Source organism: Xiphias gladius, chromosome 15 (assembly GCF_016859285.1).
Source record: "Xiphias gladius isolate SHS-SW01 ecotype Sanya breed wild chromosome 15, ASM1685928v1, whole genome shotgun sequence".
NCBI lineage: Eukaryota > Metazoa > Chordata > Actinopteri > Istiophoriformes > Xiphiidae > Xiphias > Xiphias gladius.
This window is the reverse complement of record NC_053414.1, coordinates 22,456,677-22,475,486: the sequence shown is the minus strand read 5'-3', so window position 1 is coordinate 22,475,486 and position 18,810 is coordinate 22,456,677. Positions and strand designations below refer to the sequence as shown.

The window sequence follows — 18,810 nt, the reverse complement described above, 5'->3', positions numbered from 1 at the left end:
ACAGTAGGAAGAGAATAGTTGTAATTAATAAAACTAACGATGGCCAAATTCCATCTGGCTGCTTCAGCCAGCATGAACAATACCAGGACTTTCATGCCACCTCACTGTCACACTGTCAGGACTTACTGGCACACATGAATAGAACAGAGCCTTTGTTAATGTTATTAGTAACATCTGTGCTTTTCCTACCATGACAAGTCAAAAGGTCTGCTGTGAAAATGTCTACTATCACACAAATCTGCTCTCATCATTCAAGTTTATTGATTCTGTAAGAAACCAGCCGGTGAATTTAAATGTTTTGTGTTTCTATGGCATGCAGTACATAGACAGCACATCACCAAGCGAAGTCAGTCTAGTTAACATGAACACATGTAACTGAGGCAGTTTGGGAATTAACCTGTTAGATCCTAAATAGATTGACAGCAGGCTATATCTTTGTGCTGCTACATAATTCAATGAAAAGCAATTCATCAACTTGCAGGACTGCTACACTATTAGAGTGTTCAAATTGATCTACAAATTACATAAGTAGCTGTATTAAATATTTAGAATAGTACATTTCCTTCTTTTGAGTTCCATTCTTATTTTTCATAATTTTTACAAAACACATTACAAGTCGTAAAGTAACACTACTCCTTGTGGTTAGCAGAACCCACTAAAATAACCTTGACCCCCCAAATTTGTCAACAATTGGAGACTGATTAAGTAAAGCAGAACATTTATGCTTTACACCCCATCTCTGAATACTACAACCCTTAATAGTTTTTTCCACAGGGCCCTCTACCACTCTGATCATATTCCCTTCCTCAATGCTCCACAGAGAAGCAAAGAACAGTCATCAATGACAGAGAACATATGAACTGAATCATTATTCTCCGCCCGCTTCGCGCTCAGAAGGGAATATCACGACTCTTCATCGTGGGTAGCGAGACCACACAGTTTAGAAACACATTTCTCGAGTCAGAAACTATAGAAATGATCCCTGAAAGTATAGTCTTGGTTTGAATGAGGGTGAAAACAGCATGTGATTCACACGACAACCATTCTCACTCACGGTGCAAACGTAGAGCAGCCAATCATGAGGTGCCTCTGAGTGTACAGCTGCTATACACAGAGCACACAGATTGGAGGAAAGTCTTATTAATGGATGATAAGGAAAATGTTTGTGCGAAATGCTCAGAGAGTAGAAAGTTATGCTGACTCCATGTAGTCAAACTGCAAACTACTGGAAAGCCAAAAGGCTAATTTCTCCCACTGTTTGGGAAAGGTAAGACAGGCTGTGTTGTTAGTGTACAGGCAGGTCCTTTTCTCGTTTTATTTCAAATGATCTTTCTTTAATAATCATTAGACAGCAAGCTGTTTTTGAGAGAAATAAATTTACTGTGGACTCTGATGTTCAGAAACTAATTTGTCATTGTAATTCTCTTTCATCCTTCTCATTGTCTACAGCAGATGCTGCATTAGGTCCTTTTTGGCCGCTGGTAAAACAGAGAGGCGAAGTGAAACTAGTAATTCCAGGTTCTGTAACATAAGTAAGAAAACCTCATTCAAAACCCCACTGCTATTTGTAACTACACGAATAACTAAGAAACCAGCCTCAGAGCAGAGCCTGAGCCTTTCTCAGTTGTATGTCATATCTTTAGCAAATTTATGTTTTAAACACTATGAACCAGTCTTGAAGAAGCCACTTTGTGCTCTAGATGTTACTCTTTCACAATATGATACTACCACTCTGATCATATTCCCTTCCTCAATGCTCCACAGAGAAGCAAAGAACGGTCATCAATGACAGAGAACATATGAACTGAATCATTATTCTCCACCCGCTTCGCGCTCAGAAGGGAATATCACGACTCTTCATCGTGGGTAGCGAGACCACACAGTTTAGAAACACATTTCTCGAGTCAGAAACTATAGAAATGATCCCTGAAAGTATAGTCTTGGTTTGAATGAGGGTGAAAACAGCATCCCATTCACCGCAAAGTTATTGTCACTCAGGGTCCTCTCTGCAATCAACAAGCTCCTCCAGTTCCTGTGCCTTGTCCCGTCTTGTTTTTTTATGTAAATAATACAACATGACAAAGCTAATCACTGCATGACTGTCACAGATGGCACGGAGACAGCAAAGAAAATCAACACCGAGTTATGATAAAGAAGAAGCTTGTATCAAAGTGAGAAAAGCTGATATTGTTCAAAGATTTCAAAGTGACACTGACTACAAAGTTCAAGCACTGGCAAAACAAAACACTAATTTCTCTCACTGGTAGAAGTAAGGCAGAATATGTTAAATATACACTATATACATAAAATACATCATAACACTAAAAGTGGATCTGTCTCATTTCTTTCAACTGATCTTTTTTTTTTTTTTTTTTTTTAAATCATTACTAGACCTCAAGTCCTTTTGATGAATGAAATGTATGAAACCGATGAGAAACTTGATCTTGTTTGTAAGACTAAAATGTAAACTTCAATGTAATTTTCAGGCGATTTTTGTCTTACTTACTTACGTTCTTTAGCGCCCTTTAATGAACACCATTTCCCATAAGCCCTAGCAATTTGTGGGCTAAATGTGGTGGCTCGACAGAGGAGGCGGGTCCACGAGCAAGTCCAGAGGTCGCAGTTAGCTCAGATATGTCTGTAATAACAGCAGGGCAGAGAACACTGAGCACTGTAGACGTTTTAAACAGCAGAGATTACAGCTAGAAAGTTTCAAAAAATGACTTCTGAAGAGAGTGCTGGAAAAACTAGGTTATGGTGTAATACCCGCACTGCCGTGCCTGTAGTTATTGTCATTGGGAGCTGTAGTTTTTTCTGTGCTCACAAAGTAATCTTTGTTCAACTTTGTTAAAAGCACAAAGGTTTCAATTTCTCATAGCAGCTGCTGTAGGGGATGCCAACTTGTCTGACAATATGGAAAGTACCCAGGAACACGCTTCATTTTTTCAGAAAGACAGATGATAGAAATGCCGAATCACAGATTCATTGAGCTACACAAGCTAGTCTGGTGGTAACGCCATGACTTTGGCTCTCTTAAAAGGTGGTTTCTATTGAAGACTAAAATCTCCACAGCATCACAATATATGCCAAATAATGCCTATTACAATGATTTTAACTTAACAGATTTTTCTTCAATTCTTTAAATGGATGTGGGAAGCTTGGATATGTGATATATTTTAAAGACTATGAGTCAGTCATTGAAAAAAAAAAAAGAAACATCTTTTGTTAAATATTCCTTCATTGTAAGTTACTACCACTCTGATCATATTCCCTTCCTCAATGCTCCACAGAGAAGCAAAGAACAGTCATCAATGACAGAGAACATATGAACTGAATCATTATTCTCTGCCCGCTTCAACCACTCAGGGAATATCACGACTCTTCATCGTGGGTAGCGAGACCACACAGTTTAGAAACACATTTCTCGAGTCAGAAACTATAGAAATGATCCCTGAAAGTATAGTCTTGGTTTGAATGAGGGTGAAAACAGCATGTGATTCACACGACAACCATTCTCACTCACGGTGCAAACGTAGAGCAGCCAATCATGAGGTGCCTCTGAGTGTACAGCTGCTATACACAGAGCACACAGATTGGAGGAAAGTCTTATTAATGGATGATAAGGAAAATGTTTGTGCGAAATGCTCAGAGAGTAGAAAGTTATGCTGACTCCATGTAGTCAAACTGCAAACTACTGGAAAGCCAAAAGGCTAATTTCTCCCACTGTTTGGGAAAGGTAAGACAGGCTGTGTTGTTAGTGTACAGGCAGGTCCTTTTCTCGTTTTATTTCAAATGATCTTTCTTTAATAATCATTAGACAGCAAGCTGTTTTTGAGAGAAATAAATTTACTGTGGACTCTGATGTTCAGAAACTAATTTGTCATTGTAATTCTCTTTCATCCTTCCCATTGTCTACAGCAGATGCTGCATTAGGTCCTTTTTGGCCGCTGGTAAAACAGAGAGGCGAAGTGAAACTAGTAATTCCAGGTTCTGTAACATAAGTAAGAAAACCTCATTCAAAACCCCACTGCTATTTGTAACTACACGAATAACTAAGAAACCAGCCTCAGAGCAGAGCCTGAGCCTTTCTCAGTTGTATGTCATATCTTTAGCAAATTTATGTTTTAAACACTACGAACCAGTCTTGAAAAAACCAATTTGTGCTCTAGATGTTACTCTTTCACAATATGATACTACCACTCTGATCATATTCCCTTCCTCAATGCTCCACAGAGAAGCAAAGAACGGTCATCAATGACAGAGAACATATGAACTGAATCATTATTCTCCGCCCGCTTCGCGCTCAGAAGGGAATATCACGACTCTTCATCGTGGGTAGCGAGACCACACAGTTTAGAAACACATTTCTCGAGTCAGAAACTATAGAAATGATCCCTGAAAGTATAGTCTTGGTTTGAATGAGGGTGAAAACAGCATGTCATTCACAGGACAACCATTCTCACTCACGGTGCAAAAGGTAGAGAAGCCAATCATGAGGTGCCTCTGAGTGTACAGCTGCTATACACAGAGCACACAGATTGGAGGAAAGTCTTATTAATGGATGATAAGGAAAATGTTTGTGCGAAATGCTCAAAGAGTAGAAAGTTACGCTGACTCCATGTAGTCAAACTGCAAACTACTGGAAAGCCAAAAGGCTAATTTCTCCCACTGTTTGGGAAAGGTAAGACAGGCTGTGTTGTTAGTGTTACAAGCAGGTCCTTTTCTCGTTTTATTTCAAATGATCTCTCTTTAATAATCATTAGACAGCAAGCTGTTTTTGAGAGAAATAAATTTACTGTGGACTCTGATGTTCAGAAACTAATTTGTCATTGTAATTCTCTTTCATCCTTCTCATTGTCTACAGCAGATGCTGCATTAGGTCATTTTTGGCCGCTGGTAAAACAGAGAGACGAAGTGAAACTAGTAATTCCAGGTTCTGTAACATAAGTAAGAAAACCTCATTCAAAACCCCACTGCTATTTGTAACTACACGAATAACTAAGAAACCAGCCTCGGAGCAGAGCCTGAGCCTTTCTCAGTTGTATGTCATATCTTTAGCAAATTTATGTTTTAAACACTACGAACCAGTCTTGAAGAAGCCACTTTGTGCTCTAGATGTTACTCTTTCACAATATGATACTACCACTCTGATCATATTCCCTTCCTCAATGCTCCACAGAGAAGCAAAGAACGGTCATCAATGACAGAGAACATATGAACTGAATCATTATTCTCCGCCCGCTTCGCGCTCAGAAGGGAATATCACGACTCTTCATCGTGGGTAGCGAGACCACACAGTTTAGAAACACATTTCTCGAGTCAGAAACTATAGAAATGATCCCTGAAAGTATAGTCTTGGTTTGAATGAGGGTGAAAACAGCATCCCATTCACCGCAAAGTTATTGTCACTCAGGGTCCTCTCTGCAATCAACAAGCTCCTCCAGTTCCTGTGCCTTGTCCCGTCTTGTTTTTTTATGTAAATAATACAACATGACAAAGCTAATCACTGCATGACTGTCACAGATGGCACGGAGACAGCAAAGAAAATCAACACCGAGTTATGATAAAGAAGAAGCTTGTATCAAAGTGAGAAAAGCTGATATTGTTCAAAGATTTCAAAGTGACACTGACTACAAAGTTCAAGCACTGGCAAAACAAAACACTAATTTCTCTCACTGGTAGAAGTAAGGCAGAATATGTTAAATATACACTATATACATAAAATACATCATAACACTAAAAGTGGATCTGTCTCATTTCTTTCAACTGATCTTTTTTTTTTTTTTTTTTTTTTAAATCATTACTAGACCTCAAGTCCTTTTGATGAATGAAATGTATGAAACCGATGAGAAACTTGATCTTGTTTGTAAGACTAAAATGTAAACTTCAATGCAATTTTCAGGCGATTTTTGTCTTACTTACTTACGTTCTTTAGCGCCCTTTAATGAACACCATTTCCCATAAGCCCTAGCAATTTGTGGGCTAAATGTGGTGGCTCGACAGAGGAGGCGGGTCCACGAGCAAGTCCAGAGGTCGCAGTTAGCTCAGATATGTCTGTAATAACAGCAGGGCAGAGAACACTGAGCACTGTAGACGTTTTAAACAGCAGAGATTACAGCTAGAAAGTTTCAAAAAATGACTTTTGAAGAGAGTGTTGGAAAAACTAGGTTGTGGTGTAATACCCGCACTGCCGTGCTTGTAGTTATTGTCATTGGGAGCTGTAGTTTTTTCTGTGCTCACAAAGTAATCTTTGTTCAACTTTGTTAAAAGCACAAAGGTTTCAATTTCTCATAGCAGCTGCTGTAGGGGATGCCAACTTGTCTGACAATATGGAAAGTACCCAGGAACACGCTTCATTTTTTCAGAAAGACAGATGATAGAAATGCCGAATCACAGACTCATTGAGCTACACAAGCTAGTCTGGAGGTAAGGCCATGATTTTGGCTCTCTTAAAAGGTGGTTTCTATTGAAGACTAAAATCTCCACAGCATCACAATATATGCCACATAATGCCTATTACAATGATTTTAACTTAACAGATTTTTTTTTTTTAATTCTTTAAATGGATGTGGGAAGCTTGGATATGTGATTATATTTTAAAGACTATGAGTCAGTCATTGAAAAAAAAAAAAAAAAAAAAAATCTTTTGTTAAATATTCTTTCATTGTAAGTTACTACCACTCTGATCATATTCCCTTCCTCAATGCTCCACAGAGAAGCAAAGAACGGTCATCAATGACGGAGAACATGTGAACTGAATCATTATTCTCCACCCGCTTCACGCTCAGAAGGGAATATCACGACTCTTCATCGTGGGTAGCGAGACCACACAGTTTAGAAACACATTTCTCGAGTCAGAAACTATAGAAATGATCCCTGAAAGTATAGTCTTGGTTCAACTGAGAGTGAAAACAGCATGTCATTCACAGGACAACCATTCTCACTCACGGTGCAAAAGGTAGAGAAGCCAATCATGAGGTGCCTCTGAGTGTACAGCTGCTATACACAGAGCACACAGATTGGAGGAAAGTCTTATTAATGGATGATAAGGAAAATGTTTGTGCGAAATGCTCAAAGAGTAGAAAGTTACGCTGACTCCATTTAGTCAAACTGCAAACTACTGGAAAGCCAAAAGGCTAATTTCTCCCACTGTTTGGGAAAGGTAAGACAGGCTGTGTTGTTAGTGTTACAAGCAGGTCCTTTTCTCGTTTTATTTCAAATGATCTCTCTTTAATAATCATTAGACAGCAAGCTGTTTTTGAGAGAAATAAATTTACTGTGGACTCTGATGTTCAGAAACTAATTTGTCATTGTAATTCTCTTTCATCCTTCTCATTGTCTACAGCAGATGCTGCATTAGGTCATTTTTGGCCGCTGGTAAAACAGAGAGGCGAAGTGAAACTAGTAATTCCAGGTTCTGTAACATAAGTAAGAAAACCTCATTCAAAACCCCACTGCTATTTGTAACTACACGAATAACTAAGAAACCAGCCTCGGAGCAGAGCCTGAGCCTTTCTCAGTTGTATGTCATATCTTTAGCAAATTTATGTTTTAAACACTATGAACCAGTCTTGAAGAAGCCACTTTGTGCTCTAGATGTTACTCTTTCACAATATGATACTACCACTCTGATCATATTCCCTTCCTCAATGCTCCACAGAGAAGCAAAGAACGGTCATCAATGACAGAGAACATATGAACTGAATCATTATTCTCCGCCCGCTTCGCGCTCAGAAGGGAATATCACGACTCTTCATCGTGGGTAGCGAGACCACACAGTTTAGAAACACATTTCTCGAGTCAGAAACTATAGAAATGATCCCTGAAAGTATAGTCTTGGTTTGAATGAGGGTGAAAACAGCATCCCATTCACAGGACAACCAGTCTCACTCATGGTTCCTCTGTAGCCTCAACAAGCTCCACCAGTTGCTGCGTCCGGTCCTTTCATGTGGGTGTATGTAAATTACACAGTGCACAGCCAATCACCACATGACTCTGACATCACAGCTGTCAAACAGGGAGTTCACAGACAGGAGAGAAAAGCAGTGCCGAAATAAGGAAAGAAACTTGCCCAAAAGTTATTAGGTGAGTAAAAAAACTGGTCCAAAAGTTATTAAGTAAGTAGCAATGTAAGAAAAGGAAAGTTACAAAAATTGACATTGAATACATTTAGTCAAAGTTGAAAATACATCAAGCAACGTTTAACTGCTGGGAGGGCACAAAGACTGGTTCTTGTGAAGACTGAAATACACACTTGACAGCACAACATTGATTAGACAATTGCAAGTAACGTCACTAAATATTTAACATAGTACAGTTTTGTTAAAGAGTATTTTGTCAAACACCACAATCATATCCCTTTTCCATATTAACAAAATAAAATTCTGTCTACTATTTGTTCAAATTATAGTTGAGCATATAAAATGCAAGAGGAACACAAGTTTCTAAAAAACTGGTCACAGAAGAATAGTTGGCTTTTTTACATAGGAAGTGATCAGTTGTTGGAGTAGTTCTGCTTTCTTTTTAACCAACATATCACTCACTTAGTTGAATGTAAAACCATTTCTGTTTTTAATAACTTGGTCTTTAGCAGTCAGATGATTTCCTGAACGTCCATTTTGTTTTGTCTTTTCACAATACATCACTACCACTCTGATCATATTCCCTTCCTCAATGCTCCACAGGGAAGCAAAGAACGGTCATCAATGACAGAGAACATATGAACTGAATCATTATTCTCCGCCCGCTTCACGCTCAGAAGGGAATATCACGACTCTTCATCGTGGGTAGCGAGACCACACAGTTTAGAAACACATTTCTCGAGTCAGAAACTATAGAAATGATCCCTGAAAGTATAGTCTTAGTTTGAGTGAGGGTGAAAACAGCATGTCATTGACAGGACAACCAGTCTCACTCAGGGTTTCCTCCTACTGTCACGCATGACCACAACGACCAGTTCGTGAGTCGTAAACAAAACGTAAACTTCACCGAACCATGTTTAAACCACTTTTGACTAAACTGCCGTTGAGGCTGTTGAATTATTTTTAAGAGACCAATACCAGTAAGCCCACAATGCTTTGCGAACTGAGTCATACGTGTGCTTGCATTTTATGATTTTGTTGATATTTTTACAGAACTGCACGAGCCAGAGCCTTGATTATTGACCGGACTGTTTGGACAAATCAAAACAAGACAATAATCACGATGCCTTATGTATCAAAAATATTTAAATTTAGCTTTATACGAGATACACACTGAGCGGTGCGTCGTTTATAATGTCCCTGACAGAAAGCTCGCAAAGAAGTTCAGTTCCTTTTACAACTTCACACAACACGCCGGATCCGCCTCGTTTGGGGGGCTTTCCGAGGCATTTAATAATAGAAATTAGACTGACATTTATTGACAAAATCTACACGATTCGTTTACAACACACACACACACACACATATATATATATATAAACGAGATGGTCTAAGATCACTACATCACGTCAAAAACCGTTCAGCCTGTTTTGAACACAAGGTTTTACAGGCAATTGGTTTGGTGCGACACATGAGGGCAGCATTTCATCGGCCAACATTTTAACAGGTTAACTGACAGCGCCAGGCGTCATTATGCTAACTTTTCCTTTTATTTACTTCTGTAAACACCACATAAAAAACATAAAATAAACAAACAACAATCTAAACACACATTACAATAAATAAAACGAGAAGAACGGGGCAAGAAAAGACTGCTAGTACGCTAATTGCGCTAGTTAGCATTTTGTGCTCCAAATGCGCCTCCATCTCCTTGGTGTCAATTAACGTTCACACATAAGTGTCAGCATTAATGCAATCGACTTACCCATGTATGCAGCACGATCGTTTCACCTCGCAGGAATATTCACCGTTTGAACGCCATAACTCGGGTGGAACCGGTCCAACATCGTCAATTAACAAGTGGTTGTGTAAAAAGGTTTCGCTGCGCATGCTCACTGAAGACCACGGATTTCGCACCTCCTCATAAAATAGTTTATTCATGCATGAAAATTCATTCGGCATTTCCACTGATGAGACAAATTCATGGCTTACTGCAAACATAACGAGAACAATTTACATTATGTTGAATAACTTGGCACAGACCTATAATTCCTTACACACCTAGACCTTTCTTAATTTCCATATATATTCAAATTATATTCCATATTTCACATCATTTCACATAATATATTACAACATTAAAGACTGGGTGATTTGAATCACATATAGCACATATAATGTAATAATTGGACACGTTTTGCGGTTCTATTGCTGTTAAAAGCTACAAAGTGATGAAAAGTCAGGTTTGCTATTTGACATTTTTCTAATGACAAAGGGGATGGACAGAAGGCACCTATGTGGAAATCTATGTCACACATGCAAATAAGACTCAAAACAGGTCAAGATAATAAGGATTCAGACTCTTCAGTCTCTTTCCTTGTCTTTCATGTTTTTATGCTGTCACATACAGGTCAAGGACTTCCCAAGTGCTGTAGTAAAACTAGGATAATATATCGTTCCTAAGCTATAGCACTAGTGTTTGTATAGTCTCAGTGCAATACAAAGCAAAGACTATTCTGGGTAAGATGAATTAAACAAAATAAAAAAGTAAAAGAGACTGAGATGATTAAAATGAGCTGAAGCCAAAACATATAATATAATTCTGCAATTATAGTGTACTTCAGTATGTTAATATTTTATATTGGTCTTATTAATTATAAATGGATAATGTCATCATTATCACATTGATTTTATCATTTAATTATTTTTGTGCTCTTTCATTTGTTAGTTGGTAATGCAGCAGTTCAACAAATTATTGTTCCTTTAAAAAAAGCATAGATTATAGTTTTGATGATGACTGATCAGTCATGAAGTAAAAACACTTTCAAGTTGGTAGAACTTCGAAAATGCTACAACTCGCTTATTTATATCTAAAGTGGAGATCACTTTCACATTCACTTGAATGGAAAAGTGGTCTCAGATATGATATTGTTAGAAAATGACTTTGTTTAATAGGCTGGTAAGCTAATAAGTAAGCTAATTAAAACATTTTTTACAGCTTAATAAAACAAAGATTAATTTATCAAAAATAAAAATAATCATTAGTTGCAGTTCCACTAACTGGAGGTGCCATGCCTGGACAATAAATTTCAATTCTGATTCTACTTTGTCTCAATGCACTGTAAATCATACTTGTGATGTTTTGCATCTGATCAAGATAACTGGGAAAACAGGAAACGGGCCATCTTGCTTATTATCAGCATACAGGGCATCAGTCTGCTGTGTGCAGTCATAATTGTCGGGTTATTTTCTGCTTTGATACATGCCCTCAAAAACAAACTGCTGCTATCTCGGGCCACTGACTTTAAAAGTCAAAGCCCAGTCCGATTTATTCCACCATCAGGCTTGTTGTCTTTTTTTAAATCTTCTTCCTTCGTGTTTTTTTTTTTTTTTTTTTGCTGTCTGTCCGTGTCCTCTTCTACGACTTCTCCTTGTACCTCCTCCAGAGCTGGTGCACTTGTCTTCCGGCGTCAGAGCGAACACAGCTGGAGAAGGAGGCATAGTGTCGGTCCTTCACCTGGTGAGCACAGAGCAAAGGGAGGCAAACTCATGCTGGGAGCCAGAAGTCAGTTCTTTTTAACTATGATTTATAATATAGCTACAATGATACCAAGTGACATTTCGGTCACCACTAAATATCATTTCAGAGGTGCTTTTTCTGTATCTCATCCTATTTCTGGATGAATGTGCTAAAATGGGGGTAAAAGTTTTCTAGAGCTCAAAAATACTCTTTCTCACTTTCTGGATTCTCCAAAATGAAGACATCTTGGAGTCCACTGTTGAAACACCTACTGGTACACTATGCCGTGGCGTTGAAAATATGCCAGTTTTCAGCAAGTACAAGTGACAAGAGGCTGTAAAAGACTGTAAGACAATGATGTTTTTGGCATGTATTTCTCGAGGAGGTGTATATAATGAAAGCTAACAAAGTAGAAAAGTCATTCTGCTGTAATTATGTTGTTACCACGTGACCTAACTCACATTGACCCATGCAGTTAATGCACTGCAGTAGGACCAGGTGTTCAGTCTAGACTAGTATGATTAAAGTAGGACAGGTGAGTGAGAGATGCTAGAGAAGTTCCAAGTCATACTGCCCTTTGCATTTAAATATTTGCACAAGACACTATGTTGTTGTCATTAGGTCGCAGATTAGTGGCATCATTGTACTTTCCTAATATAAATTAAAATCATATGTTACGTTTAATGGTGGGAATTTAAAAATCATTTAATCCACTCATGGTGCTTTTGATAGAAGTCATCATCTAGGTCAAGTGGTTAAAATAGAGGTAAGAGAGAGGAAAAGTGAGGAATGTTAATGTGGCTGCTGCTACTATTACTTCCACATAATCAAACTGTAGATATCAAATACAAGAATAAAATAAAAATGTATAAACTTCAAGATCTTAATCTATCTTTTTCTGTTGTCGTTGTTGGTGGCGGTGATACTTATCTGCTTGCCAGCTCCTTCTTCAGACAGGATCTAAAAGAGGTGGCGCGCGCCACAGCTTTATAGCCCTGAGAGGTCAGTAGATAGACACCATGACAGAGGAGACCAGAGGTAGAGGAAGGAGGCAGGGGAGATGCAGGAGGGTCAAAAGAGAGAGGGGAGGGGCGTGGATGGAGAAGAGGGTATTGGTGTTGGGACGAGTATGCCAAAAAGAGAGAAGATTGAGGATGCAAGCACAGCAATGAGACAGGGAGATGGAAAAAGAGAATATTGGTAAGAAGCCAAGACTGTGAGGCCAAAAAAACATCCAGAGAAGCCCACAGAACAACATGTAGGTTTACTGTTGTGCAACGTTAGTGATGTTTGCAGCATATCATGCAGTTCATAAGTTTGTAACTACCTTTCACGTCATGTATTTGTTTCACCTCTGTAGAAAATAAGGCTCTGATCTGTTGTATTGCATCGAAACACACCACTAGAGGGCAGTCCCCTCCTTGGGAACATCACTTCAAGTAATTCACCAAAGTTGTTAGAAGCCTCTTCCTACATGGCCCATACATAGATTTGAACCCCCGAAAAGCTCCACAACCTTTTCAATATTGTGCGATTTAGGACGTTTTAAATGCCTGCCATTTCAGTCTCATTTCACTAAGTCTTTTGTCAGTCTTAAATGTATTCAGTAAGTTAAACTAACGGGCTTTATTCGATTCAGTCGAGTCTTTGCAGACACCAGTATACGTTACCTTCGATATTTCCAACGTTCTTTTCCATTTTGTCCAGATTATTCATTTCCTGGAATTACTTGGGGTCTTTTGCTGTGGCATAAGGGCAATAGCCTTTGTTCTTTTAAAAATTTACAACAAATGGGAACAGTGTTTTAAACAGCATGGTGGTCTAGTTGTTACAGACACTATTACTCAGTTGGATCACCTGGGTTTGAACCAGCATAGCCCCTTTTAGAAAAACAACTTGTAAGACTACTGTGTCAATGCTGGTGGTTTGTCCTATTCAGATTATGCCCTACTGTGCAAATGATGTTTTTTTCCAAATATGTTAAACCATGACACAGACGTCTAGCACAGGGGAACAAAGGCTGGATGTTGTAGTTAAGGGAGAGAAACACTTTTCGCGTGTCCTCCTTGCTGCTAATGGCTGTGATTTACTCTCTTCCTTTTTACATATCCATCAATATTTGTACCACTCTTGTCACTCTCCTATCATTTTATCTGTCAAATAGCTCAAAGACTAATGGCACTTTTCCAAAACTAGCATTAATCTTTATATTTCTCTAACAAACAGTTCCTCACCCTGGCTCCCCTGTGCAGCCGGTCCTTCATGATGCCGATGAACTCCTTGTAGGAGAGCTGATCGTCGTGATCTACATCAAAAATCTTGAAGATGGTGTTTACAAGGTGACGTGTCAGCTTCAGCCCAGTGGCTACATACACTGCTCTCGCAAACTCATCTGGTAGGAGGGAGAGTAAAATATTTTTTAGGGTCTGGGCTGCTTACTGCACACCAAGCTAGAAGGAAAAAACACTACATCTGTGTGTGTAAGCTGAGACCCTCAGTGGCTGCAGCGCAAGTTCCCACTGCTCTCTTCCTACCTTGTCCAATGGAGCGGGCAGCAAAATTGTACATCTGCAAGGCAATGGCAAAGTCCTCAAGGTTGTTGAGAAACTGGAAGAAGGATCTGAACTCATCAAAGGTGATTCCCTGAAACACCAGAAAAAAATAAACATACATGAAACAATAAAACTCTAACCAGCCCAGGAAATGAGGGAGACAGAAATGTTGTTCTTGAAAATGATGGTAATGACTGTTTCAGAGCAGACTGCCATCCAAAGTCCCCTTGACAGTCGTGCATACAACATTCCTCGAGGCACATCAGCCCTAAGATCTGAAATATTAACAAACCAAAAAAAACAACAACTCAGAACGGAGCGATTCCATGAAATAGACCTATTAATGACATGACAGGTCATTAATGACGGGATTGTCTGTGCATGATATGGAAAATTTAAACAGCAGCCCTCTTGCAGTGTGTCATTATGTGGAAGTAGCTGCAAAAAGTAATAAGCTGAAGCCATTCAAGACGTAGCCGGCTGTTCAGACAGCATGAGATTGTATATTGTAAATGTGACAGCGAAGCCAGATGATAATCTTTATTTAAAGATATTGTTCTTTCATTAACATGAATGACAAAATCTATGAGAGCAAACTTCAAGTTTGAAATGGCTGTGCAAAACCGAGACATGCTCCTTGCCGCGAATCAAGATTAAACCAATTATATTTTTTAAAAATCCATCAATTTAAAAAAAATGCCATATGCAGAGAAACAAAGAAGATGGCGACCTAAGAAGTAGCAGGATAGACTGACAGATTGTAACCGCAGGTTGTGTGTTGTACGAGGCAGAGACCAACCTCCTGCTTCTTCCACAGCATGAAAAGGAAAAAAGGGAGGGACAGAAATAGAGTTGGGTTGGATAAGGACTACAGGTCAATGTGTAGATAGATAGATTAACAGATAGACAGATAGACAGACAGACAGACATTCACATACCAGTGTAGCTGGAAGTGCTGTCATGTTTGTGTGAGTGTATATGTATGGTCAAGTGAAGCAGTGGAGCACTGAAGTGCGGAGAGCCACAACAGCCTCAGGCAGAGACAATGGTGGGAAATAACAGACTCTAGATGACTGAAAGGCAGGGGCACCCATAAAGGAGGAAGAAGAAATTGACCAGATGGATAAAGGACTAGCAAAGGTATCTGGTGTTATCTAATGAAACACAGTTAATCTTACTGTAAACTGATTTTCACTTACCACAAGTCAGTTTGTTCCTCTGGTAGTAAAGAACTGTGTGCAAGTGTGTACTGTACCTTCTCGTCAGGTATAGACTGGCGGACATTCTCCAAGTAGGCGCTGATGTTCTCCACATTGGTGAAGCGCAGCAGGATTTTGGCAAAGTCTTCTTCACTGATGGTGGTCATTCCTTTAGAGTAGGTCAAAAACTCAATTTCCAACACTTCTGTCTGCAGGTTATCCATAAACCTGGAGAACAGACAGGAAGGGAGAGGAGAAACAGGAGATCGTAAACGCAGAGGTATCAAAAGAAGCATGTTTCTGTCGTAGAGATTTGGTATTGTTCATAGCACTCATTTTATGATGTTCACTGAACATTTTTAGTACCTGTAGAAGTCATCAAAGGTAAGCTCTGCCTTCCCTTTCTTCCCAAAGAAATGGACCAGTAGGGTGGTGTCGATTGTAATACTCTCATCTGCTCGCTATGAATCATCAAAGATGGAGGAGTAACAGAGAGGATCAATGAGTTACTAATCGATAAACGTCATGCATTGTGATTGGAAGAGAAGCAGTGGGCAGGATAAGTCCATCATCAATCCAACATGGCGACTTTGGTGCCAGGCTAGCAGGAAGCAGGTTTCTGTTGCACGTGTGCAGAACGTGCGCCGGATGAGCAACAACAAACTGTCGATCAAATGAATCAGCTCAGACAAACAGTCAGCAGCCATTGTGACATCAACATACCAGTCTAGGCAGCAGTATCTTTTACGTTCAACCTCTTACATCAGATAAGTGTCGGTTTCATTAAAATGAAGTATGTGCAGAAAAAAATGGATGTGTACAATGGGGTAAAGAGGTAAGGTGGACAGAAAGGTTCCTGTCAACAGTCAAGATCATCCACAAAGCAAAGTAATGAAATAAAGTGAAGGATATGGAGCTAAGTTTTCTCCCATGCCGCCTAGACTGGCAAGGAGTGTTGCTGTAGCAGCATGAAACACAGACCAACACCCTGGTGAAGACACCAAGGAGTGCTCAGGTAGCAGCACACATAAAGATACGGAGACACAATGAAAAAGAGAGTCATGCCTATTGTCATTGAGCCAGGGACAGAGATCAGCCAAAATGTAGAAAGAAGGACAAAGTGTTAAACAGGGAGAGTATATTAAACAGAGAGCAGCAGAGCAGACGAGAGAAAGAGAGAAAAGGGAAAGAATACGTGTGGAAGAGAAACTAAGGCCGAGACAGACAAATACATAACACTAAGCTGGCAAACATACACAGACACATTAAAGCCACCACATCCCATGCACTTCTCTGCAAATGCCACATTGACACACCTGAACAGAACCTCAAAATCACAAAAAGCAGTAGTAAAAAACAAAAACAAAAAAAACCCCACATAAGCACAAATGCAGAGACTGTGAGCCAATTCCACCTTTTTCCGTCAACCAATGACAATCATGGGTGCAACTGTACAACTTTTGTGCTGTTTCTTTCTTTTTTCTATTCTGTGTGTTTACATATCCTTCTATCTTCCTTGCAGTCTTTGCGATTGCTTGTTCCCTCAATTGTCCTGGTCATCTGAAACCCATTCAGCAGGCTTTGTCCTGTTTATACTACTGGCTCATGCTATAATCTGTAAGTTAACCCTTACAAAAACAGGGTGGCATGGGTGCATTTTATGAGCCCTTGAGCAAAAGTGTGTATTTCTCTATTTGCCTTTGTTTAGGCTCGCTAACGTGTCTATCTCAGAAAAAGGTGACTGTGCTTCTGAGAACTTCCAGAAAAAAGTCAGCCAGCGTCAGGGCAAAAAGAGAGGACTATAAAAGCTCATCTTTTTTCTCTCTCCCTGCCATGCCCCACCCAGCCAACCGCCCTGTCCACTCCATGGCCATGCTGAGGAATATGCAGACATCAGATCGGGAGAAATCTCATGTCCTTCTAAGGAGGAAGAGCATTTATGCCATTTCCATCAGCATCATCATAGTTATCATCATCACCACAATGCCATCTGTGTTTCTACCTCGAGGGTAAAATCCTAAAATCCGATGTGGGATAAGAAGAAAATGTCAAACAAGATAACACATGTTTACAGAAGAAAAAAAAAGAAATGCGTGTTCAAATCAAGACGTTGTAGGTTTTGTTGTGCTTGTTTGGTGTAATACATTGTGATTTCTACCAGAAAGTAGCAAACGAATATGAGAGAGTTGCAGAGATAAAACTTTGTATATTGAGCTGGATGAGACGTAAGCACTGTGTAAAGTTTAAGTTACGTTACAAACACAGTGAGGGTTACAATCTTATGGAAACTTTTTTTATTATCATTGAGAAACTGAAATCAACAGATAATGGCTGTGTTAAGATGGCAAAACCTCCACTAGTTTTTAAATTCTTAAGGACATGATCGATCAATGGTTATATTGATATATTCATCTTCACAGATTGTTGAATTTGAATATTTTTTAGATGCCTGGAGGGTTAAAACAACGGTAGAATAATAAAAAATATTTAATGGGACAGAAAAATGTTTTTGTTCCTCTTTCCTAACTTGTTGATCATATCTTCCCAGGTTAGAAACCACAGGGAAAGATGATTAGTGAACTAAAATCTACACTGGCAAAGGTTCTTTATGTAAGGATTCAAGGCAGTTAGCCCAATCGGATTATGGATCTCAGTTTTGGGTACTTGCATGCACCCTATTAATATTCTGTACAGTGAGATGTAGTAGACTAAGGCACTAACCAAATTGCAAATAAAATGTCTTCTAGTAGATCTTGCTGTAATTGAAACAGATGGGTCACTCACAGGATAAAATGTCCTCTGGGAAAACAAACTTTAAAAGTAAACCTTGTTTTACTGCCAACATCGCTGTGACTCCCAGCATTCTGTCTGGTTCTGATTCACTTTGCAGTCAGGTCTTTCAGTCTTTGATTAGGGACAAAGGAAGATTTCCTTCATATAAACACAGAGAAACTGAAACGATTACAGACTTATCATTTCAGTGTCTTGTTTTCTGTGTCTCATTTATTTGAAGATCTTTTAATTAAGCCTCTGATTATGGACAAACAGGACATAACACTTTTTGCTCTATTATCATACAACTGACTCATGACTTATACCTTTATGACACATGGGCTGTTCATAACATCTAGACAGAATGCAGGTGGTGTTTCTTTGCCTGTCCTGCCTCCTATATGGATTTACCTTGTTTTTTCCTTTTCTAAAACGGATGATTTGGGTGTTTTACTGTTAAAATGAGAAAATCGTTTTGTTCGGCTCGGGTAAAATGTATTAATGCAACATATGCGAACAGCCTTATGAGTTGTTCCAGAGAGTCTATGCTTTGTGCTGATTGTAATTCCTATTGGAATTAATACGGGATTGGTCCAAATGTAAAAAAAAAACATACTGAGTGAAGCCTGGAAGCCCGGCAGAATTTCACTCAAAAACTTTTGTCGGTGTAGTTTCAGCACTTTTGT

At 39.2% G+C, this 18,810-nt stretch overlaps 1 protein-coding gene, 1 long non-coding RNA gene and 8 other non-coding genes across 13 annotated transcripts in view; 1 reads left to right on the top strand and 9 right to left on the bottom strand.

Annotated features, from left to right (window-relative positions):
- Positions 1–782: 782 nt before the first annotated feature.
- Positions 783–998, bottom strand: LOC120800990. The gene has a single exon (XR_005709036.1). It is a non-coding gene; the product is annotated as a small nucleolar RNA U3 (small nucleolar RNA).
- Positions 999–1,726: 728 nt separating this feature from the next.
- Positions 1,727–1,942, bottom strand: LOC120800988. The gene has a single exon (XR_005709035.1). It is a non-coding gene; the product is annotated as a small nucleolar RNA U3 (small nucleolar RNA).
- Positions 1,943–3,252: 1,310 nt separating this feature from the next.
- Positions 3,253–3,467, bottom strand: LOC120800991. Its single transcript, XR_005709037.1, has one exon. It is a non-coding gene; the product is annotated as a small nucleolar RNA U3 (small nucleolar RNA).
- Positions 3,468–4,195: 728 nt separating this feature from the next.
- LOC120800986 lies at positions 4,196–4,411 on the bottom strand. The gene has a single exon (XR_005709033.1). It is a non-coding gene; the product is annotated as a small nucleolar RNA U3 (small nucleolar RNA).
- A 730-nt stretch (positions 4,412–5,141) lies between these two features.
- LOC120801000 lies at positions 5,142–5,357 on the bottom strand. The gene has a single exon (XR_005709046.1). It is a non-coding gene; the product is annotated as a small nucleolar RNA U3 (small nucleolar RNA).
- A 1,319-nt stretch (positions 5,358–6,676) lies between these two features.
- On the bottom strand, positions 6,677–6,892 carry LOC120800987. Its single transcript, XR_005709034.1, has one exon. It is a non-coding gene; the product is annotated as a small nucleolar RNA U3 (small nucleolar RNA).
- A 730-nt stretch (positions 6,893–7,622) lies between these two features.
- On the bottom strand, positions 7,623–7,838 carry LOC120800999. The gene has a single exon (XR_005709045.1). It is a non-coding gene; the product is annotated as a small nucleolar RNA U3 (small nucleolar RNA).
- Positions 7,839–8,009: 171 nt separating this feature from the next.
- LOC120799670 lies at positions 8,010–18,122 on the top strand. 2 transcript variants are annotated; one of them, XR_005708868.1, is made up of 4 exons: positions 8,010–8,085; positions 13,828–13,940; positions 15,568–15,632; positions 17,199–18,122. It is a non-coding gene; the product is annotated as an uncharacterized LOC120799670 (long non-coding RNA). The 2 variants fall into 2 exon arrangements; XR_005708869.1 differs by lacking the exon at positions 8,010–8,085 and adding an exon at positions 12,697–12,801.
- Positions 8,647–8,862, bottom strand: LOC120800998. The gene has a single exon (XR_005709044.1). It is a non-coding gene; the product is annotated as a small nucleolar RNA U3 (small nucleolar RNA).
- LOC120799669 (calcium uptake protein 3, mitochondrial-like) overlaps positions 10,018–18,810 on the bottom strand; it is a 32,854-nt gene continuing 24,061 nt past the window's right edge. The window contains exons 10-15 of one of the 3 annotated variants that reach the window (XR_005708867.1): positions 15,719–15,813; positions 15,409–15,580; positions 14,136–14,244; positions 13,836–13,993; positions 11,820–12,596; positions 11,500–11,598 (exon numbers count right to left, since the gene is read on the bottom strand). Coding sequence is in view for 2 of the 3 variants with exons in the window: in XM_040144932.1 (XP_040000866.1) it covers positions 11,500–11,598; positions 13,836–13,993; positions 14,136–14,244; positions 15,409–15,580; positions 15,719–15,813 (633 nt within the window). In the remaining variant the exon portion in view is untranslated. Of the gene's footprint in view, positions 11,602–11,819; positions 12,597–13,835; positions 13,994–14,135; positions 14,245–15,408; positions 15,581–15,718; positions 15,814–18,810 lie in introns of all 3 variants that reach the window. The other 2 variants (XM_040144934.1, XM_040144932.1) reach the window with 2 other exon arrangements.